Source organism: Coregonus lavaretus (assembly GCF_964263955.1).
Source record: "Coregonus lavaretus genome assembly, chromosome: 5".
In the NCBI taxonomy this organism is placed as follows: domain Eukaryota; kingdom Metazoa; phylum Chordata; class Actinopteri; order Salmoniformes; family Salmonidae; genus Coregonus; species Coregonus lavaretus.
Genome location: NC_139992.1, coordinates 6910267 through 6935204, shown reverse-complemented (window position 1 = coordinate 6935204; position 24938 = coordinate 6910267). Strand labels below are relative to the sequence as shown.

At 43.1% G+C, this 24938-nt stretch overlaps 1 protein-coding gene across 1 annotated transcript; it reads right to left on the bottom strand.

The window, feature by feature from the left end:
* Window positions 1-1576: 1576 nt before the first annotated feature.
* Window positions 1577-24801, bottom strand: LOC311129101 (pyridoxal kinase-like). The gene is made up of 11 exons (XM_084161381.1): window positions 24547-24801; window positions 23967-24021; window positions 11931-12035; window positions 10320-10403; window positions 10163-10197; window positions 9949-10034; window positions 9126-9171; window positions 8898-9009; window positions 8630-8766; window positions 5920-5986; window positions 1577-4097 (listed from the first exon to the last, which is right to left on the bottom strand). Exons 1-11 carry the CDS (start codon window positions 24625-24627, stop codon window positions 3985-3987), a joined length of 921 nt encoding a protein of 306 aa, XP_084017507.1. The 5' UTR covers window positions 24628-24801; the 3' UTR covers window positions 1577-3984.
* Between the last annotated feature and the right edge of the window lie 137 nt (window positions 24802-24938).

Below are 24938 nucleotides of genomic sequence, written 5' to 3'. Positions count from 1 at the left end.
ACCTGTGGGATCAATTAATACTGCAATGAGAACATCTCAAAGCTAAAGCGTGGCCCTATCCACCCTCTCTTATAGGACTCTGAGTGTAGAACAGAACACTACGGAGCTCAGTGTAATCCAACTCAAGGGAGACCGAGGCATAGAGGCCCAACTACAACAGAGACCTGTGGGTTTAATTAAAATAATATTTTATTATTCCTCATCATTTACCAGAGCTTCAGCGTTGGCACTTATCTTTCTAACATTGCGTAATAAAGATTTATTCCATTACCTTCGCAGGCATAGATACGAAACATTCACAGACGGTATTCCTCTAAAACGACTCCGCTAAGGCCAAATTTGACTTTTTCATAAACATCAAAACCTGTGTTCTAGTAACGATATGAAAATAGTGAGACAATCAAGACTATGAAAAGCATTCAATGATTAACAATAATAAGCATGTTTATCAAGATTATCTGTGCAAATATTGTTACCTCAGTTTGAAATGTGTAAGACATTTAAGAATGACGAGTATTGTTATTTTTAGGACAAAGTACATTAATAGTAAAATACATTTATGAATCATTCAGATCATAAGAAGTATGAAAACAAACACTTAAAAATGTCAAACTATGAAATCTTATACTTTTTGCATTTAAAAAAACAATAATGGACAATTGAAAATCTGATGATCAAATGTGCACGATTAGTATTGCATAACATGTTTCATGGTTGCACAGCTCATGTTGATGCACCACTGGATCTGATAAAAGCCTATGATGTATCACCCAACCCATAACTGAAGCACAGAGATGTTCCTGGTCAGCTCACATCGTCAGGGGAAACTCAGGGCCCATGCCAATACCAACACAATATTGAGGGCCAATCAGGTATCCATACCATAACTTCTCTATTCTGATGTATGGTAATATCCACAACCTGTGTGTGGTCCTCTAAGATAGGGTTTCCATAATGAAGAGCACAGTTTGAAAGATATGGCATATAGAAGCAAACCGGATGGACATCATGAAAATGATCGGAGAGGTTGAGGAAGTTCAGGAGTAAAAACAAACAAAATAGAATTATTGTAAAATTGACTGTGTCCATAAAATGTATATAGTATGTATAAACTGGAAGTAGAGTCCTAAGCGTTGTTGTTCATTAGTTTACTCCAATTAGGGGAGGTGTGGTGGGGTTGGAAAGTATTAAAGGAAAATATATTTTTTTAAAGGATAGATTAAAGATATATATATATATATATATACACACACACACACACACACACACACACACACACACAGTGGGGAAAAAAAGTATTTAGTCAGCCACCAATTGTGCAAGTTCTCCCACTTAAAAAGATGAGAGAGGCCTGTAATTTTCGGCGGTGACCCGATCCTGTAGGTTCATGCTCTACAACATTCGGAGAGTACGACCCTGCCTTACACAGGAAGCGGCACAGGTCCTAATCCAGGCACTTGTCATCTCCCGTCTGGATTACTGCAACTCGCTGTTGGCTGGGCTCCCTGCCTGTGCCATTAAACCCCTACAACTCATCCAGAATGCCGCAGCCCGTCTGGTGTTCAACCTTCCCAAGTTCTCTCACGTCACCCCGCTCCTCCGCACACTCCACTGGCTTCCAGTTGAAGCTCGCATCTGCTACAAGACCATGGTGCTTGCCTTCTGAGCTGTGAGAGGACCGGCACCTCCGTACCTTCAGGCTCTGATCAGTCCCTACACCCAAACGAGGGCATTGCGTTCATCCACCTCTGGCCTGCTGGCTCCCCTACCTCTGCGGAAGCATAGTTCCCTCTCAGCCCAGTCAAAACTGTTCGCTGCTCTGGCACCCCAATGGTGGAACAAGCTCCCTCACGACGCCAGGACAGCGGAGTCACTCACCACCTTCCGGAGACATTTGAAATCCCACCTCTTTAAGGAATACCTGGGATAGGATAAAGTAATCCTTCTACCCCCCCCTTACCCCAACCCAAACCCCAACCCAAAAACAAAACAAAAACAAAAAAACATTGAAGTGGTGATCCCACCTATTTGTAAGTCGCTCTGGATAAGAGCGTCTGCTAAATGACGTAAATGTAAATGTATAAAAGACACTTGTCCACACACTCAATCAAACAGACTCCAACCTCTCCACAATGGCCAAGACCAGAGAGCTGTGTAAGGACATCGGGGATAAAATTGTAGACCTGCACAAGGCTGGGATGGGCTACAGGACAATAGGCAAGCAGCTTGGTGAGAAGGCAACAACTGTTGGTGCAATTATTAGAAAATGGAAGAAGTTCAAGATGACGGTCAATCACCCTCGGTCTGGGGCTCCATGCAAGATCTCACCTTGTGGGGCATCAATGATCATGAGAAAGGTGAGGGATCAGCCCAGAACTACACGGCAGGACCTGGTCAATGACCTGAAGAGAGCTGGGACCACAGTCTCAAAGAAAACCATTAGTAACACACTACGCCATCATGGATTAAAATCCTGCAGCGCACGCATGTCCAGGCCCATCTGAAGTTTGCCAATGACCATCTGGATGATCCAGAGGAGGAATGGGAGAAGGTCATGTGGTCTGATGAGACAAAAATATAACTTTTTGGTCTAAACTCCACTCGCCGTGTTTGGAGAAAGAAGAAGGATGAGTACAACCCCAAGAACACCATCCAAACTGTGAAGCATGGAGGTGGAAACATCATTCTTTGGGGATGCTTTTCTGCAAAGGGGACGGGACGACTGCACCGTAGAGGGGAGGATGGATGGGGCCATGTATCGCGAGATCTTGGCCAACAACCTCCTTCCCTCAGTAAGAGCATTGAAGATGGGTCATGGCTGGGTCTTCCAGAATGTCAACGACCCGAAACACACAGCCAGGGCAACTAAGGAGTGGCTCCGTAAGAGCATCTCAAGGTCCTGGAGTGGCCTAGCCATTCTCCAGACCTGAACCCAATTGAAAATCTTTGGAGGGAGCTGAAAGTCCGTATTGCCCAGCGACCGCCCCGAAACCTGAAGGATCTGGAGAAGGTCTGTATGGAGGAGTGGGCCAAAATCCCTGCTGCAGTGTGTGCAAACCTGGTCAAGACCTACAGGAAACGTATGATCTCTGTAATTGTAAATAAAGGTTTCTGTACCAAATATTAAGTTCTGCTTTTCTGATGTATCAAATATTTATGTCATGCAATAAAATGCAAATTAATTACTTAAAAATCATACAATGTGATTTTCTGGATTTTTGTTTTAGATTCCGTCTCTCACAGTTGAAGTGTACCTATGATAGAAATGACAGACCTCTACATGCTTTGTAAGTAGGAAAACCTGCAAAATCGGCAGTGTATCAAATACTTGTTCTCCCCACTGTATGTATGTATGTATGTATGTATGTATGTATGTATGTATGTATGTATGTATGTATGTATGTATGTATGTATGTATGTATGTATGTATGTATGTATGTATGTATGTATGTATGTATGTATGTATGTATGTATATTTGCGGAAAAAATATATATGGGGGATTGGAAGTGATGCAGACAATTACATCGATGGAAGTTACAATCTATCTGCAATATTAAAGCTGAACATCCCCCCCCCCAAAAAAAAAAAAAGATAGGATTTCTGAAACTATGGCCCAAAGTGGGCCCTGGGAATGTGAGAGGTGTGTTCTGGATTGTGAGTTATGAGGACACATCTATAATCACACACACTATTCTTAATTTGGGTCGTTGGAGGGTGATTTGGGTCACGGGAGGACGGTCAATTGCTCAACTGGGTCTCAAGCTGAAAAAGTGAAACAACCCTGCTCTAACACCATCTACCATGTTTTCAATGGGTGACAATGCTCAGGTCATAGTAAAGACACATGGCAGTGACTAAGTATATGTGTGTGCGGTGCACAGGGCAAATACTCTGACTGACAGTGCCCTCTACGAGATCCTATAAGGCAAGATGACATCTCATGATGTAAAAGTCCTATACGTCTATTTATGAGGCGTTGGGTGTTATAAGATGGTGGCCTCCACTACGATGTCCGGGTCCTCAATGTCTTTTTTGCTCTGGACCATCCTCAGCTCCAACTGAGCAGGGCTGGGTCTCTTACCAAGGCCGGCCATCTCTGATGGAGGAGGAGGAGAGATGTTAGAAAAAGACTGGAACAAAAATATAAATGCAACATATAAAAAAAGTGTTGGTCCCATGTTTCATGAGCTGAAATAAAAAAATCCCAGACATTTTTCATACGCACAAAAAGCTTATTTCTCTCAAATGTTAACAAATTTGTTTACATCCCTGTTAGTGAGCATTTCTCCTTTTGCCAAGATAATCCATCGAACCTGACAGGTGTGCCATATCAAGAAGCTGATTAAACAGCATGATCATTACACAGGTGCACCTTGTGCAGGGGACAATAAAAGGAGACTCTAAAATGAGCAGTTTTGTCACACAACACAATGTCACAGATGTCTCAAGTTTTGGGGGAGCGTGCAATTGACATGCTGACTGCAGGAATGTCCAGCAGAGCTGTTGCCAGAGAATGTAATTAATTTCTCTACCATAAGCCGCCGCCGTCGTTTTAGAGAATTTGGCAGTACGTCCAACCAGCCTCACAACCGCAGACCACGTGTAACCACGCCAGCCCTCCACATTCGGCTTCTTCACCTGCGGGATCGTCTGAGACCAGCCACCCGGACAGCTGATGAAACTGGGTTTGCACAACCAAAGGATTTCTGCACAAACTGTCAGAAACCATCTCAGGGAAGCTCATCTGTGTGCTCATAGTCCTCACCTGGGTTTTGACCTGACTGCAGTTTGGCGTCGTAACTGACTTCAGTGGGCAAATGCTCTGCTTCGATGGCCACTGGGGCGGCAAGTAGCCTGGCGGGTAGGAGCGTTGAGCCAGTAACTGAAAGGTTGCTGGATCGAATCCCTAAACTGACAAGGTAAAAATCTGTCGTTCTGCCCCTGAGCAAGGCAGTTAACCCACTGCTCCCTGGGTACCGATGACGTGGATGTCGATTAAGGCAGCCCCCCGCACCTCTCTGATTCAGAGGGGTTGGGTTAAATGCTGAAGACATATTTCAGTTGAATGCATTCAGTTGTACAACTGACTAGGTATCCTCCTTTCCCCTGGCACGCTGGAGAAGTGAGATCTTCACGGATGATTCCCGGTTTCAACTGTACCGGCAGATGACAGACAGCGTGTATGGCGTCGTGTGGGCGAGCGGTTTGCTGATATCAACGTTGTGAACAGAGTGCCCCATGGTGGCGGTGGGGTTATGGTATGGGCAGGCATAAGCTACGGACAACAAACACAATTGCATTTTATCGATGGCAATTTGAATGCACAGATACCATGACGATATCCTGATGCCCATTGTCGTGCCATTGATCCGCTGCCATCATCTCATAATGCACAGCCCCATGTCGGATCTGTACACAATTCCTGAAAGCTGTAAATGTCCCAGTTCTTCCATGGCCTGCATACCCACCAGACATGTCATCCACTGAGCTGTTTGGGATGCTCTGGATCGACGCGTACGACAGCATGTTCCAGTTCCTGCCAATATCCAGCAACTTCGCACAGCCATTGAAGAGGAGTGGGACAACATTTCACAGGACTCAATAAACAGCCTGATCAACTGTATGAGAAGGAGATGTGTCGCGCTGCATGAGGCAAATGGTGGTCACACCAGATACTGACTGGTTTTCTGATCCATGCCCCTACTTTCCTTTTTAAAGGTATCTGTGACCAACAGATGCATATCTGTATTCCCAATCATGTGAAATCCATAGATTAGGGCCTAATTTATTTCAATTGACTGATTTCCTTATATGAAATGTAACCCAGTACATTTTTGAAATTGTTGCATGTTGCATTTGTTGAGTGTAGATTAGACAGTCATACAGACAGGCAGGCAGAGACTTGTATATCATCTCACCGTTGGCATAGGTAATGGTCCTCTTGATAACATGGTGCAGGACAGAGACAGTCTTCTCACAGGCAGCCTGAGAGAGATGACAAAGTATGTTAGAAAAGATCAACTAGTCCATGGATAAAACTACATATTACATTATTAAAGGATAATGTAGCTTGGTTATCTCCGCATTGATAACCTCCCCAGTCCCCTGTATTACTGACCTTCAGGTCATTAGAGCAAAACGGAGAACACCCTGGTGTTCGTGAGAGTCTCATCTGTCCATAGAGGGGTCATAATCATTTCAAGGCCAACCCCGTTCGGACACTACAGACGACTTTGTGAGAAGACCGGTTTTCGTGATGTCTGACAAACACCGCTCTGTCACCTTTCACCGCAGATGCGGAAGGGCCACATAGGCAGATGCGGTGGATTGAAACGCATCCGATGCAAAAAACAGATACAGTGCTGTGAAAAAGTATTTTCCCCCTTTCTAATTTTCTCTGCTTTTGCATATTTGTGATACTGAATGTTATCAGATCTTCAACCAAAACCTAATATTAGATAAAGGGAACATAAGTGAACAAATAACACAACAATTACATATTTATTTCATAAACAAAGTTATGCAACCCCCAATTCCCCTATGTGAAAAAGTAATTGCCCCCTTACACTCAATAACTGGTTGTGCCACCTTTAGCTGCAATGACTAACCAAATGCTTCCTGTAGTTGTTGATCAGTCTGTCACATCGCTGTGGAGGAATTTTGGCCCACTCTTCCATGCAGAACTGCTTTAACTCAGTGACGTGTGGGTTTTCAAGCATGAACTGCTCGTTTCAAGGCCTGCCACATCATCTCAATTGGGATTAGGTCTGGACTTTGACTAGGCCATTCCAAAACTTCCAATTTGTTGCTTTTTAGCAATTTTCATGTAGACTTGATCGTGTGTTTTGGATCATTGTCTTGCTGCATGACTCGGCTGCGCTTCAGCTTCAGCTCACAGACGGATGGTCTGACATTCTCCTGTAGAATTCTCTGATACAGAGCAGAATTCATGGTTCCTTCTATTAAGGCAAGTCGTCCAGGTCCTGAGGCAGCAAAGCATCCCCAAACCATCACACCACCACCACCATGCTTGACCTTTGGTATGATGTTCTTACTGTGGAATGGAGAGTTTGGTTTTCGCCAGGCATTACTGGAACCATGTCGTCCAAAAAGTTATACTTTTGAATCATCTGTCCATAGAACGTTCTTCCAAGAGTCTTGATGATCATCCAGGTGCTTTTTAGCAAACTTTAGTAAACTTTTTGAACGAGATGGGTCCCATTATGCCTGGCAAAAACCAAACACTGCATTCCACAGTAAGAACATCATACCAAAGGTCAAGCATGGTGGTGGTGGTGTGATGATTTGGGGATGCTTTGCTGCCTCAGGACCTGGATGACTTGCCTTAATAGAAGGAACCATGAATTCTGCTCTGTATCAGAGAATTATACAGGAGAATATCAGACCATCCGTCTGTGAGTTGAAGCTGAAGCGCAGCTGGGTCATGCAGCAAGACAATGATCCAAAACACACGATCAAGTCTACATGAAAATTGCTAAAAAGCAACAAATTGGAAGTTTTGGAATGGCCTAGTCAAAGTCCAGACCTAATCCCAATTGAGATGTTGTGGCAGGACTTGAAACAAGCAGTTCATGCTTGAAAACCCACACGTCACTGAGTTAAAGCAGTTCTGCATGGAAGAGTGGGCCAAAATTCCTCCACAGCGACGTGAGAGACTGATCAACAACTACAGGAAGCATTTGGTTGGAGTCATTGCAGCTAAAGGTGGCACAACCAGTTATTGAGTGTAAGGGGGCAATTACTTTTTCACACAGGGGAATTGGGTGTGGCATAACTTTATGAAATAAATATGTAATTGTTGTGTTATTTGTTCACTTATGTTCCCTTTATCTAATAATTAGGTTTTGGTTGAAGATCTGATAACATTCAGTATCACAAATATGCAAAAGTAGAGAAAATTAGAAAGGGGGCAAATACTTTTTCACAGCACTGTATCTATATCTTTAAACTGACATATTTTTACGTTGTTGAGTTTGATATCCTCAGAGCACGTTAAGCTCCTCTGCCGTCAGCACTTGCCCTTTCCAATGAGCATAACCTTGGAAACAAGAGAGGTTAAGGGTCAGAGGTGAGGGATCACCTTAAGACCTAAAACATCCTCAACAGATTGCCTGATATTATCCTGACAACAAAGGGGGCTGTTGTTTATGTAGGGAAAATGTGGACTGGTAAGTTGGCCAGACATGTTGAAAAAAAAAAGATTTGGTTGCTGAGGTGATTATAGAAACACTGATCTCTCAGTCATCAATCAATATAGAGCCTGGCTGTGATCAGTTCTTCTTATGACCAGCAGGGGGCAACGTGAAGTAGACATCAGCAAGCAGTAATTCAGGGTTTGGATTTGGTAGATTGTTGGGAGAGACGAATGGAGGCTGAGACACTAACAAACATGCTGACAGAGGAAGAGTGATTACAATCTCCATTGTTAGACCTTCAGTTACCTGCATCAATCATTCACTAGCATCTCTCCCTCTGACATTGGGCTAAGGACATAGCAGCTCATTGAAAAAAAAAACAAGCCATTCACAACTAAGCAAGAAACGGGCCTAGCAACGATTCTAATCTCTAAACATATCTAATAAACCCCCTGCTGGGGGTATTACTGACCTTCAGGTCATTGGGGTGGTGGTGGCTCCAGGCCAGAAGCATGGCAGTAAACAGGTCCCCTGTGCCCACAAACACTGCATCCACCTTGGGCATCTCAATCCGAATCTTCTGGGTAGACTTGGTCCCATCTGGTCTAACTGAGGGAAGGACACAGTGTCAGTATGAGTCTCTGTTACCTTTTAACATGTTGGCAAGTTAAACTTCCACATGCACTACAGAGACACATTTCTTCACCAGTCAGAGCCCTCCCTCCCAGCCCTTGCCTTACCTATTCTCTGGCTCCCGAGGGCCACTAGGAACTGGTCCCCACGAGGAGAGGTCAGGTCTGTGCTGGTGAGGACCACCGTATCAGGACCCATCTGGTGGAGCAGCTCCATCACCTGAGAGGGCAAGAAGCCTTCATCATAAGTCAATATTAAAACCACCACCACCACCATCATCATCATCATCATCATCATCATCGTGTATTAGCTCTACAATGGACAGTGGAACCCACCTCAAGAGCGTCTTTTTCTGTGCTGATCTTCCTCCCCGTCAGCAGCCTAAGAGACACACAGAGGTTACAGGACAGGACAGAGGTTACAGGACAGGACAGAGGTTACAGGACAGGACAGAGGTTACAGGACAGGACAGAGGTTACAGGACAGGACAGAGGTTACAGTACAGGACAGAGCGGAGCAAGACATACTTGTTATACAAAATAACATTGTTTGCCCATTGTAATTCCACATCTGTCCAGAGGGTGCATTTTGCAGGGCAAATCAAGTCACTCCATGTGTGATTCTGCATGCATAAACCAGGGCACAGTTCCCTTAAAAGGGCTGGGGAAGGGTTTGGTCTGCTGCTTTATGAATAAAATATAAGGGAAGAAAGAGATTGTGACCTATAAGAGGTCCTTCGAGCCCTGAATGCTGATTGGCTGAAAGCCGTGGTATATCAGACGGTATACCATGGGTATGACAAAACATTACTATTTACTGGTCTAATTACGTTGGAAACCAGTTTATAACAGCAATAAGGAACCTCGTGGGGTTTGTGGGATACGGCCAATATACCATGGCTAAGGGCTGTGTCCAGGCACTCCGTGCCTAAGAACAGCCCTTAGCCGTGGTATATTGGCCATATACCACACCCCCTCGGGCCTTCCTGCATAACTCTACAAAGGGCTAAGAACAGCAATCAGGTTTTTCTCTGAGGTAGTAACACTGTAGTAAGCATTCATGGTCTCATTACTGTAATAGCTACATTATGGCATGTTGTGCAGCACATAGCAACTTAATAAATGTAACCCAACGTATCCTAGTAGCAACTGTACTCACTCTGCCTCAAACTGGTTGGGTGTGAGGATGTCAGCCACTGCTACGACTTGGTCTCTGTAAACAGGCAGTATATTCTCAGGGACATACTGGAAAAGAAGAGGGTAGTATATTCATGAGTGCTTTGAACATTACTATTATTATAACAATAATAACAAAGGACTATACGCATGGATAACAAAACGATAATAAAAAGGCTATAAGCATGGACACTTACCATAGAGCCTTGGTCTCCCATCACTGGATCACACACTGATAACACAAAGAAAGAAAAGATGGAAGACACTCCCATCCAAGCTCTACATTCACCCCCAACCTTGCCGAGTGTAGCTACAGTATATGGGATACCCATCTGTGTGGCAATAGTTACTCACCATACACCAGTTTAGGATTCAACCTCTTCAGCTCCTGAACAATGTCCACCACCGTCTCTAGGAAAGATGTGTCCCTGGTGTACCCTTGGCGAAGAAGAGATCTCTGGGTTACACAAAGGTCACACACCTCATGTGTAAACGTTAAAGAAAACTTATTCCAATCTTTACAGAGCATAGGTTAACCCAAAAGAGTCTAAGCTGGGGGGGGGGGGGGGGGTCTTGGCCTCCACAATCCCCCGACCTCAACCCAATTGAGATGGTTTGGGATGAGTCGGACCGCAGAGTGAAGGAAAAGCAGACAACAAGTGCTCAGCATATGTGGGAAGTCCTTCAAGACTGTTGGAAAAGCATTCCAGGTGAAGCTGGTTGAAAGAATGCCAAGCGTGTGCAAAGCTGTCATCAAGGCAAAGGGTGGCTATTTGAAGAATCTCAAATATAAAATATATTTAGATTTGTTTAACACTTTTTTGGTTACTACATGATTCCATATGTGTTATTTCATAGTTTTGATGTCTTCACTATTATTCTACAATGTAGAAAATAGTAAAAAAAAAAAAAAAAAAACTTTGAATAAGTAGATGTGTCCAAACTTTTGACTGGTGGTAGTATATATACTTTTTTTTGTATTTAACCCCTTATTTTTTGGCACTAAACAGTCTAAGCCCTGTCTAAGCCGGGGGAGGGGGGGTTCTACTAAGCTGTATGGAATTGTTTTAAGAAGGTCATACCAAATATCATTCAGCTATTTGATTTTGAATTTTTAGACCCCTTGAAGTATCAAAAAAATATTTGATGAACATTTTTATTTGGTCTTAGTGCTATTAGCCCATACAAACGCATTGAATAACAGATAGTCCCCAAAAATGTTTTAAAGGATGTTTGTTCTGAAGTGTCCGTACTATATCTGAGGGATAAAAGAAAGATCAGGATATATATATATATTTTTGTACATGTATTTAACCCCTTATTTTTGGCACTAAACAGTCTCCATTTACACTTCCATTAATGTTTTGAACTGGTACCAGGGGATCGTCAGACAAGTCTTGTGAGGCCTGTGGGCGTACTAGAGCAAAACAGTGTGTTCATGAGAGTCTCACCTTTGCACAGAGGGGTCATATTAGTGTGTAGCCCAAACTGTTCAGATGCTACATACAGAAGTTGGCAGATGGGTTGTACCGGCTTCAGACGAGTCCCAAGATGCTTGTGGGCATCATAGAGCAAAACGGAGACCCCCATCGTGTTCGTGAGAGTCTCATCTTTCCCAAAAAGGGGTCATAATATTTTCTAAGCCAAACCGTTCGGATGCTACAGACGACTTTGTGAGAAGACCGGTTTTCGGGATGTCTCATGGTCTGACAAACACCGCTCTAGCTCTGTCACCTTTCACCGCAGATGTGGAAGGGCGACACAGGCGGCTGTGATGGGTTGAGACGCATCCAATGCAGATATCTTAAAACTGACATTTTTGATTTCCGCGGGGGTGCGGCCATCGACCTTAGGGGGTTAAAGGTCAACACAGCCATAACAATCCTACATACTATTCTAGAAATGTTATAAAACTGCTTAAATGGCAGAATCAATATTGAAAACTGAAACAGCTGCAAGTCTCACCTGTGAGGATGTAGTCATAATGGTTGACGTTGTTGAGTTTGATACCCGCATAGAGAACGTTAAGCTCCTCTGCCGTCAGCACTTGCCCTTTCCAATGATCATAACCTTGGAAACAAGAGAGGTTAAGGGTCAGAGGTGATGATCCCTCAAGACCTAAAACATACTCAACAGATTACCTGATTTTATCCTAATAACAAAGGGGGCTGTTGTTTATGGAGAGAGAGTGTGGACTGGTAAGTTGGCCAGACATGTTGAAAAAAAATAGGAATTCCAGAGGCAGATTTGGTTGCTGAGGTGATTATAGAAACACTGATCTCTCAGTCATCAATCAATATAGAGCCTGGCTGTGATCAGTTCTTCTTATGACCAGCAGGGGGCAACGTGAAGTAGACATCAGCAAGCAGTAATTCAGGGTTTGGATTTGGTAGATAGTTGGGAGAGACGAATGGAGGCTGAGACACTAACAAACATGCTGACAGAGGAAGACCGATTACAATATCCATTGTTAGACTTTCAGTTACCTGCATCAATCATTCACTAGCATCTCACCCTTTTGACATTGGGCTAAGGACATAGCAGCTCATTGAAAAAACAAGCTGAGCAAGAAACGGGCCTAGCAACGATTCTAATCTCTAAACAATTCTAATAAACACCCTGCTGGGGCAGAAAGAATACAGTCTTGGGTTTCAAAGCTCAAACATCTAAGGAATGTGTTTATTCACTTCTAACCCTGAACACGAGCTGAACACATTCAAGGGAAATTATAGTTAATCATGAGCAGGGACTAGCACTCAATAAACAGTTGGTCAGTAATGTGTATGCCAAGGCAGCAGCTATTCTTCCTGGGGTCCAAACACATTAAAGGCACTGACATCACACATTAAAACAAAAGATAAAACAGTACATCATATAACATTATTACACCACTACATATCTACAATACAAAATGCATAATACCACCATACAACAATATTACAATGTACGTGTGTAGGGTCCTGTATGTGACAGGGGAGTGGACACAGTGGGATGAACTCCAAGAAAAGGCTGCACTTGCACCATTACCCAAATCATTTGTTGACGGCTGAGTGATTTGCACAGTAATCTAGGTCTGAGCACAGACCTTATTGAGGCCAGAGTGAAGCGCTACAAAATGTCTGCTTTTACCTCTATCCTCTCTACAGTCTCCTTCCTTGTCCTCCCCACCAGCTTTCTGTTAGTCTTTCCTGTAGGCAGTGAACTCACTGACACACATTCCGGTTTCACTTCAGCCAGATAACCTTACCGGATTACTCTATAAGCATTAACAGACAGGAGAGCAACTCACTGAACTTATTTTAACTGCACTATCAAATCAGATTTAAAATTACACTGTACGCCAGATAACAAATATGGTGATCACATGCTAGGCCTATTTGTTGAATCATGAACAGACATTCCAGGATTAAGAATGCATGAGGAAAAAATAATAGAAATAAACCAGGTCACACACAAGCTTCCCACTGAGTTTAGTGGAGGCCCCCTTGGCCCAGACCCAAGAACAGAGAGATAAGGGGGACTGTGGGGGTGAAGGGGGTGAAGGGGAAAAGTAGAGGAACAACAGAGCCCCTCCTATAACTTGTTCCGTTAAAAAGATTGGGCTGAGGGCTGTAGGCCGAACTTGACATAGATTTTAACTTCTCACCATCAAAGGATTCATGGCAGAACATTTTGTCCTTTCATCCACTACCAAGCCCCATATTGGGAGGTCAAGTCATTTACATTTTTACATTTTAGTCATTTAGCAGACGCTCTTATCCAGAGCGACTTACAGGAGCAATTAGGGTTAAGTGCCTTGCTTAAGGGCACATCGACAGATTTTTCACCTAGTCAGCTCGGGGATTAGAACCAGCGACCTTTCGGTTACTGGCACAACGCTCTTACCCACTAAGCTACCTGCCGCCCAAGTCATGATCGAACATAGATCATGTAGTCTACTAATAGTTAAAAATGCAACCATCCCAGATGTGATGGCGGACTGAAGATGGCGGTACAGAATGCCTCATGAAAAATCGCAATATTCATTATCTCTAAAAACAGTAGCACTGCACTGATCCATTTACTTGCGGGCAATAACATTCAAGCTGGATAATAACCCCCCAAAACGTATACGGCTAAAGAAGTTTAATGATAAATATTACAAAAGCAGTTGAGGTCAAAACATGTTGGAGAGGAACCAGGGGAAGAAAAAAAAAAAAAAAATGGAGAACCAAACTCCAAGCGAAAACTACGAGATTCTTCAAAGAGTGGAAACCCACCTGCAAAAGTCAATAAATTATACATTGGGCGTACTGGAACTTCTCAGTAAAGACATTAAGGAGCTGAAGGAGAGCCTCGAAATGAGTACCGAAAAAGCTGCGACAATGGAGAAAGAAACAAATCATATTGTATTTGCCACATGCCCCGATTAGAACAGGTGTAGACATTACAGTGGAATGCTTACTTACAAGCGCTTAACCAACAATGCAGTTTTTTAAAATAAAAAGTAAAATAAAATAAAAAGTGTTAAGTAAAAAAATGAAAGCAAATAACTAAAGAGCAGCAGTAAAATAAAATAACAGTAGGGAGGCTATATACAGGGTGGTCCCAGTACAGAGTCAATGTGCGGGGGCACCGGCTAGTCGAGATAATATGTACATGTGGGTAGAGTTAAAGTGACTATGCATAAATAATAAACAGAGTAGCAGCAGCGTAAAACAGGGGGATGGGGTGGGCAGTGCAAATAGTCTGGGTAGCCATGATTAGCTGTTAAGGAGTCGTATGTCTTTGGGGTAGAAGCTGTTGAAAGGGCATAGCGGGATTTCTTAAAAGCGTCCAGGTTAGAGTCCCACTCCTTGAAAGCGGCAGCTCTACCCTTTAGCTCAGTGCGGATGTTGCCTGTAATCCATGGCTTCTGGTTGGGGTATGTACGTACGGTCACTGTGGGGACGACATCATCGATGCACTTATTGATGAAGCCAGTGACTGATGTGGTGTACTCCTCAATGCTATCTGAAGAATCCTGGAACATGTTCCAGTCTGTGCTAGCAAAACAGTCCAGTAGCTTAGCATCTGCGTCATCTGACCACTTTTTTATTAACCGAGTCACTGGTGCTTCCTGCTTTATTTTTTGCTTATAAGCAGGAATCAGGAAGATAGAGTTATGGTCAGATTTGCCAAATGGAGGGCGAGGGAGAGCTTTGTATGCGTCTCTGTGTGTGGAGTAAAGGTGGTCTAGATTATTTTTCCCTCTGGTTGCACATTTAACATGCTGGTAGAAATGAGGTAGAACGGATTTAAGTTTCCCTGCATTAAAGTCCCCGGCCACTAGGAGCGCTGCCTCTGGATGAGCATTTTCCGGTTTACTTATGGCCTTATACAGCTCATTGAGTCAATCTTAGTGCCAGCATCGGTTTGTGGTGGTACATAGACAGCTACAAAAAATATAGATGAAAACTCATGAGATACTCTACCTCCAGCAAGCAAAACCTTGAGACTTCCTTAGCTAAAGCTAAGTCAATACTATTGAAACAGATGTTAATTAACTTAAAAAGGAGAATATGTTTCTGAGAGAAGCCTTACTTGGAATAAAGATCCATGCAAGAAAATCTGGTACTTACTGGTATTAAAGAAAATGAGGGTGAAGAGCTGAAAGCGTGGTGAAAGAATTCCTCCTTAAAGCGCTACACATCCCAGGCGATACTGTCAACAAAATCAAATTCGAACGTGTACACCGTTTCAGACAGAGGACAGCGATACGAGCGCCCAATCGTTGCCAAATTTGCATTCTTTAAAGATAAAATAAATGGTTAAAAGCCTGAACAAAAGACTCGCTGATAAGGAAAGAATGATCAGTTCCCGAAGGAAACTGCAGAACGGCGCAAAATTCTGTACCCACTCTTCAAGGTTTATAGACTTAAAGGGAAATGTGTAGCTCTTGTAGTCGATAAACTGTACATTGATAACCAACTGTTCCGATACACCACGACTACTGCATGGCTATTCTAAATAAGGCAAAGTTTCCATAGAGGAGTCGAATAATGGAACACTGAATACTATCCATGGTAGGGATTGTAATAAATAAAAACAAAAAAACAGGAAAACAAAATACAACAATTGATAAAGAAATAAACTACAAATGTGACCGATAGGCTCGATTCAGTCTTATGTAGCAACATTTGAAATTGTGTTTTTTACATTGGATAAAAGTAGAGACTCAGAACTAGAAAATGGTATATCATACACTACAGTTGAGGAAGAATGAGAAAGTAATTCTGCTTTGAAAGTTGATGAACTTTTAACCCCACTTTTGAGAAAATGGCCCTTGACAGTTTTGGTACACCTACTGGAGAGCTCTTCTTTGTCTACACCCATTCAGCATCGTTCACACCCTCTTAAGCTTTAGCCCCACCCATCTCTTTAAGGATTCACATGTGAGGCTATGTACTAAACAACCAAAGATTTCAAGACTAAAGGCTGGTTTATACTACGGGTGTGTTCGTAAATTTAATCTGGAGTGCCAGAGTGTGCTCTAGGCGTTCGTAAACTCAGAGCGTTGTCAGATTGTCCGTTCGTAAATTCAGAGCATTTCTCTCTCGGAGCGTTCAGCGCGCACACTGGACACTCTGACCGAGGAGTAGGGTTGATTTGAGCATTCTGACCTAACAGCAGTCAAGCACCCAAGCTAACTGGCTAACGTTCATAAATTCGTCAATTATTCTGCGCTCTGGCACACTCAGACGAGCGAGAGTGCTCTGAAATAGGACTAGATAGCCAGAGTGAATTTACCAGCTACGTCTATCGACAGTTGTCGCAGTGACATCATGAACATTCTATTGAAATACAGTTGAAGTCGGAAGTTTACATACACTTAGGTTGGAGTCATTAAAACTCATTTTTCAACCACTCCACAAATTTCTTGTTAACAAACTATAGTTTTGGCAAGTCGTTTAGGACATCTACTTTGTGCATGCGAAAAGTGCAAATCAATGCCAGAACAACAGCAAAGGACCTTGTGAAGATGCTGGAGGAAACAGGTACAAAAGTATCTATATCCACAGTAAAACTAGTCCTATATCGACATAACCTGAAAGGCCGCTCAGCAAGGAAGAAGCCACTGCTCCAAAACCACCATAAAAAAGCCAGACTACGGTTTGCAACTGCACATGGGGACAAAGATCATACTTTTTGGAGAAATGTCCTCTGCGTCCTACCTGACCGGTCGCTCCTACCAAGTGGCGTGGCGAGAATTTGTCTCCGCACCACGTGCTCTCACCACTGGTGTCCCCCAGGGCTCAGTTCTAGGCCCTCTCCTATTCTCGCTATACACCAAGTCACTTGGCTCTGTCATATCCTCACATGGCCTCTCCTATCATTGCTACGCAGACGACACACAACTAATCTTCTCCTTTCCCCCTTCTGATAACCAGGTGGCGAATTGCATCTCTGCATGTCTGGCAGACATATCAGTGTGGATGATGGATCACCACCTCAAGCTGAACCTCGGCAAGACTGAGTTGCTCTTCCTCCCGGGGAAGGACTGCCCGTTCCATGATCTCGCCATCACGGTTGACAACTCTGTTGTGTCCTCCTCCCAGAGTGCGAAGAGCCTTGGCGTGACCCTGGACAACACCCTGTCGTTCTCCGCTAACATCAAGGCGGTGACCAGATCCTGTAGGTTCATGCTCTACAACATTCGGAGAGTACGACCCTGCCTTACACAGGAAGCGGCACAGGTCCTAATCCAGGCACTTGTCATCTCCCGTCTGGATTACTGCAACTCGCTGTTGGCTGGGCTCCCTGCCTGTGCCATTAAACCCCTACAACTCATCCAGAATGCCACAGCCCGTCTGGTGTTCAACCTTCCCAAGTTCTCTCACGTCACCCCACTCCTCCGCACACTCCACTGGCTTCCAGTTGAAGCTCGCATCTGCTACAAGACCATGGTGCTTGCCTTCGGAGCTGTGAGGGGAACGGCACCTCCGTACCTTCAGGCTCTGATCAGTCCCTACAACCAAACAAGGGCATTGCGTTCATCCACCTCTGGCCTGCTGGCCCCCCTACCTCTGCGGAAGCACAGTTCCCGCTCAGCCCAGTCAAAACTGTTCGCTGCTCTGGCACCCCAATGGTGGAACAAGCTCCCTCACGATGCCAGGAGAGCGGAGTCACTCACCACCTTCCGGAGACACTTGAAACCCCACCTCTTTAAGGAATACCTAGGATAGGATAAAGTAATCCTTCTACCCCCCCTTACCCCACCCCAAAAAAAAAAAAAAAAAAAAAAAAAAAAAACATATTGTAAAGTGATTATCCCACTGGCTATAAGGTGAATGCACCAATTTGTAAGTCGCTCTGGATAAGAGCGTCTGCTAAATGACGTAAATGTAAATGGTCTGATGAAACAAAAATAGAACTGTTTGGCCATAATGACCATCGTTATGTTTGGAGGAAAAAGGGGGGGGCTTGCAAGCCAAAGAACACCATCCCAACTGTGAAACACGGGGGTGGAAGCATCATGCTGTGGGGGTGCTTTGCTGCAGGAGGGACTGGTGCACTTCACAAAATAGATGGCATCATGATGAAGGACAATTATGTGGATATATTGAAGCAACATCAAGACATCAGTCAGGAATTTAAAGCTTGGTCGCAAATGGGTCTTCCAAATGGACAATGAACCAAGCATACTTCCAAAGTTGCAAAGGACAACAAAGTCAAGGTATTGGAGTGGCCATCACAAAGCCCTGACCTCAATCCTATAGAAAATGTGTGGGCAGAACTGAAAAAGCGTGCGCGAGCAAGGAGGCCTACAAACCTGACTCAGTTACACCAGCTCTGTCAGGAGGAATGGGCCAAAATTCACCCAACTTATTGTGGGAAGCTTATGGAAGGCTACCCGAAACGTTTGACCCAAGTTAAACAATTTAAAGGCAATGCTACCAAATACTAATTGAGTGTATGTAAACTTCTGACCCACTGGGAATGTGATGAAAGAAATACAAGCTTAAATAAATAATTCTCTCTACTATTATTCTGACATTTCACATTCTTAAAATAAAGTGGTGATCCTAACTGACCTAAGACAGGGAACTTTTACTAGGATTAAATGTCAGGAATTGTGAAATACTGAGTTTAAATGTATTTGGCTAAAGTGTATGTAAACTTCCGACTTCAACTGTAGTTACTTGCATGTTCAATGTTAGCTAGCTAACATTAGGCTATAACTAGCAATGCAAATGGCTCTGAGATTCGAATAATATTCCTACACAGATCATACATGTAACATTAGCTAGCGAGCCAGCCAGCTAACGTTACCTAGCTAGCTAATAGTACATTAAGTTGAAATGAAAACGACTTTGACAAAATTAGAAATGTGTAATATCTGAAAATGTAGCTAGCTAGACTCTCTTACCCTAATACATGGATGGACGCTTCTCCCTCTCTGTCAGGATGCCACGGTTGCCCTTAGTTTGAAGATGTAATCCGGAGACAGGTGTTTTATAAAAGAGCCTTCTGTGTGTTCTCTTTTCGAATGTCTGCATATTTGCAATCAAACGCCAGAATTTTCTCCATCTCCTTAGCTATCATACTCTAATTCCGCTGATTTCAAAACTCGGTCCTCCAGAAAGTGGAGAGCAACACTTATGCACTTCTACTACGTGATATCTTTTTTAAAAAGCTTACCTACACATACTGACCAGCTCATGTTATAGACAGAAGCGTGCTACATGGCAGACCAATCCGAATTCATCTCTCGGCATGTTCAGCCCACTCATTATCTCAGCCAATCATGGCTAGCGGGAAGGTTGCTGTCTTTTTCCATGGCTAAACCAACTACGCTCGTAATTTAACAATGTTATTAGTATTAACAGATGGCATACAAGTTTGTTATTAAGGCACATGAAAGTTCACATGTTCCAGAAGGCATTTCTGCCAAAAAACGCATTTTGATAAAAAAAAAAAGTTTATGTTCAAATGGCTCTCCTGTGAAGTAGTGACGTGCGGCATACGCCTAGTTTCCTGAAATGAGTCACAAATACACTATACCATTCAAGGTAGGGAATGTTGTAAAATAATTTGTATTCGACTTTCTATTCATAGTATTTATAAATAGATAAAAGACAGTACTAGAAGAAAGGATAATTATTGAAATAATACATCTTCAAATATAAGGAACTGGAACACAAAAGTACTTAAGAGAGGACATAGAAGGCACAGTATGTGGGTATGTGTGGGTGTATTGTGATGGAAGGTGGGGGGGGGGGGTGTTTTTGTGTTTGGAAAAGTCTGGAGTTAAGTTAGTGAAAAATAAAAATGGTTGCAAATGTCAGAGCCCATGTGTGTCTGCAAGCAGCAGTTGTGACAGAGAGAGCTTTCAATTTTGTGCAGACAGGTTATAAATACATTTTATTTATTCATTGTCATATCATGATGGAGCGGTCCCCAACCCTGTACCCTAGACACCCACCTACTAAGGAGAAATCCTTATCTGTTTTATAGGCCTAATGCAAGTAGCCTATATGCAGCCAAGACAGAAAGATAAACGCTGTCAGAGACCCACTAAAGCAGGACTGTCCCCTCAAGAGTCTGAGCCTGCCTGGCAGGGTTGGTCCAATACAGCCAAAGCCCCCGGATGGGTGAGCATAATATACAAGGAATTTCTCAAAGCTGCTAATGAGAACCTTGATGACCTTGTACCTAGCCGGTGGGGTGCCCACACCCAGGTAGTGGCAGTGCTGGCAACACTAGCTGCAGTAACCCATTGGGAGGGGGGGGGGGTCACACTTGGACAGTCAGAGAGGGGGCAAATTATTGTTGCCCTGGTGGCACGGAATGACCAAAAGGTCTGACTGCACACAGATGCTTGGGAGAATGGTTACAAGGATCTCTCTGTACTTTGCGCCGTTCATCTTTCCCTCAATCTTGACTAGTCTCCTAGTCCATGCCGCTGAAAAACATCCCCACAGCATGATGCCAGGTTTCCTTCAGATGTGACGCATGGCATTCAGGCCAAATAGTTCAATCTTGGTTTCATCAGACCAGAGCATCTTGTTTCTCATGGGCTGAGAGTCTTTAGGTGCCTTTTGGCAAATTCCAAGCGGGCTGTCATGTGCCTTTTACTGAGGAGTGGCTTCCGTCTGGTCACTCTACCATAAAGGCCTGATTGGTGGAGTGCTGCAGAGATGGTTGTCTTTCTGGAAGGTTCTCCCACCTCCACAGAGGAACTCTAGAGCTCGTCATGGTCACCTCCCTGACCAAGGCCCTTCTCCCCCGATTGCTCAGTTTGGCTGGGCGGCCAGCTCTAGGAAGAGTCTTGGTGGTTCCAAACTTCTTCCATTTAAGAATGATGGATGCCACTGTGTTCTTGGGGACCTTCAACACTGCAGAAATGTTTTGGTACCCTTCCCCAGATCTGTGCCTCGACACAATCCTGTCTCTGAGCTCTACGGACAATTCCTTCGACCTCATGGCATGGTTTTTGCTCTGACATGCACAACTGTGGGACCTTATATAGACAGGTGTGTGCCTTTTCAATTATGTCCAATCAATTGAATTTACCACAGGTGGACTCCAATCAAGTTGTAGAAACATCTCAAGGATGATCAATGGAAACAGGATGCACCTGAGCTCAATTTCGAGTCTCATAGCAAAGGGTCTGAATACTTATGTAAATAAGGTATTTCTGGTTTTTATCTTTAATAAATTTGCAAAAATTTCTAAAAACCTGTTTTCGCTTTATCATTATGGGGTATTGTGTGTAGATTGGTGAGGAAATTGTTTTATTTAAATCAATTTTAGAATACGTCTGTAACATAACAAAATGTGGAAAAAGTCAAGGGGTCTGAATACTTTCGGAAGGCACTGTAAGTGTAATTGCTCAGATACAAAAGTACTTTCTTTGAGTTCATGTAATGCAAAGTCCAAAAAGCGATTGTTTAGACTGCAGGGTAATGTACGAGTTCACTGCATCATCATTTCACTCCAAACATTCAGTCTTTCATGATCTAACTTGAGAAAAATAGTTTTGGGAGACACAGTGGGTTTGGGAATTGCAGTAGTTAGATCCCAAAAAAAGCACAAAAGCTCAATTCTTCTTCTCCGAGTGAACGTTGGACCCTTTTGAGCTTTACAACAGATGGGTGGACACCCTCAAATTGGGGGAGAGGTTAAAAAAAGGGATCACCAAAAAGGTAGAGGGTGAGACTAGTGCTAAACTGTGGTTACTAAATATGGGCCGAGATGATATTGGCTACTCATATGGGCCAAAAAGGATCCCACAACCAGGGATACATTCCATGTGTGACTCTTTTCAGGAAGCTAGGCGTATGTCACGCGTCACTACTTCACAGGAGAGGCATTGAACATTTTTGGGCAGAAATTATTTCTGGAACATGTGAACTTTCATGTGCCTTAATAACAAACTTGTATGCCATATGTAAATACGGATTTAAAAAATAAAAATTACGAGCCTAGTTAGTTTAGCCGCAGAAAAAGACAGGAACCTGGTGGAAGCAGAGTACGATAGCTAAAGAGATGGGGAATTCAGGCATTTGGTTGCAAATATGCGGAGGGGGTCGAAAAGACAACTCACAGAAGGCTGTTATATAAAACACCTGTCTCCATATGACATCTTCAAACTAAGGGCAAACATGGCATCCGTGAGAAAGGGAGAAGTGTTCATCCATGTATACGGGTAAGAGAGTCTAGCTAGCTACATTTTCAGATACCTTTCTAATTTTGTCAGAAAGTAGTTTTCATTGCAAGCTAAAGCGTACTATTAGCAGGCTAGCTAATGTTAGCTGGCTGGCTCGCTAACATTACGTGTATGATCTGTGTAGTAATATTATTTGCATTGCTAGTTATAGCCTAATGTTAGCTAGCTAGTTAACATGAAACCTATTTGGTTAGCTTTAGATACCTGTAGATTAATGCAGGTTAGTAACGTTATGAGTTGGGATTATGGTTCATTGTTTAGCTAGCTAGCTAACTAGCTAGCTAGATGTCACTGTACCGTTTACACCTTCTGTATCCTGTGCATGTGACAAATAAACTTTGATTTGACATAGTGTGTGTTTACCAGAGACGGTAATGTGAAGAACAACATGACCTGCACCAAAGTAAAATTAGGATATAACGTTAGGCCAACGAGACAGTGTCCAAGTTCTAAAATTCTCCGGTAGAATGCCCTGCTTTTAAATTTGTCACACTCAAAACCGTAAGCTATTTTCTGTAATTAGCTCACCATTAACTTGTAAATAATGATTTTGTTGTGAGTTTATTTCCCTGTAATAATGAATACAAGTTAAGACGTTGTCAGCTATATGGTATGGCTATGGTTAAACAGATGGATTTATTGGTGTTAAAATACACCAGTTATGCTATTTTGGACCACCAGGCTCATGCAGCCTGTCATTTTAGTGTTTATACTTTTTCATAATGACAACGACAAGTTTGATGTCAGACGACAGTAGAATGTTCATGATGTCACTGTGACAACTGTATACAGACATGTCGATAGTCGTAGTATAAACCAGCCTTTAGTCTTTAGTACACTACCTTACTCACTGTGTTTAGCACATGGCTTGACATTTGAATCCTTAAAGAGATAGGTGTGGCTAAGGCTTAATGGGTGTAGACAAAGAAGAGCTCTCCAGTAGGTGTACCAAAACTGTCAAGGGCCATTTTCTCAAAAGTGGGGTTAAAAGTTCATCAACTTTCAAAGCAGAATTACTTTCTCATTCTTCCTCAACTGTAGTGTATGATATACCATTTTCGACCTCTGAGTCTCTACTTTTATCCAATATAAAAAAAACACAATTTCAAATTTTGCTACATAAGACCGAATCGAGCCAGTCGGTCACATATGGGGATATCCATGGGGTGGGATAGGATTTAATTTGATTCTTGATTCCATTTTCTTCTAGTGTACTTCTTATAGATAGCCTATTGTTGCCTCTATTTACCAGCTGTTTCTGTCAAATGTTATATTGAAAAACGAGCATGGAGTTACTGCACTGCGCATACCTGTGTGATTGGAGAATTGCACTGAGTTGATGGAGTCCACTTCGAATCCAAGCACCTGTGAGAGGAGACAAGCAAATCATAACAATGCTTGCAAATATTGTATCACTTTCGTGGGTTTATGACATATCTTCCTTCGTGAACACACACACAATCATTTGAGTACAACATCATAAACCCCACTGCATTGATTCACTGTGTCTGCATGGTTGGTTGAGGCACTGTGAACAGTTTGTGGAATAGAATTTGACATGACATGTCATTATAACAGGCTTGTGATACACTGTATCCTCTGGCAAGTGTAGGCTGCACTATTGTTATTCTGAACTACTATTCTGAGCTTCTCCAACCTCTTCGATTCGCTCAATACACTAACTGAATGCTACAACACAGGTTACTGTATGCACATGTGACCGTTAGCTAATTCTGCTAATCTAATCAGTTTTGCGAATCTCTCCAAACCCTTGGCTACTGTCTCTCCACTTTCTCAGCATGTTCAGTAGCCAGGCCAGTCGATCAGAGCTGTCGAACGTACATACATTGCAAACCCCCTGCAGGTAACGTCAAAATATTAATTTCTTACCTGCAATGGGAATGTTGCCGACTTATTCCCGACGTATCCCCTGACAACATGACTCTGAACAGATAACACACGACACTCCATTTTCAAGGATGAAGTTCAAAAGGAAGCTACGATGACTGTGGAATAAGATATGTTCCGTGCACGAGCTACCGACGCTCACTGAGCAAAGAATCCTATAGGCTACACGAGCGTATCAATACGTAAACTCCACTGTATTTACTTCAGTGTAGGCTACAGCAAGGACACGATACAGCGTTGACGCTTCCTGACTGGCTGCAACATCTCAGGCAACTATATGGACACCTAAGAAAAGTCCCCAGCGCCTCAAGTGGATAATGATTAAAGTTTCTAGTACAAATAAATGACTCACACAAACCATCCAAATGTAAACT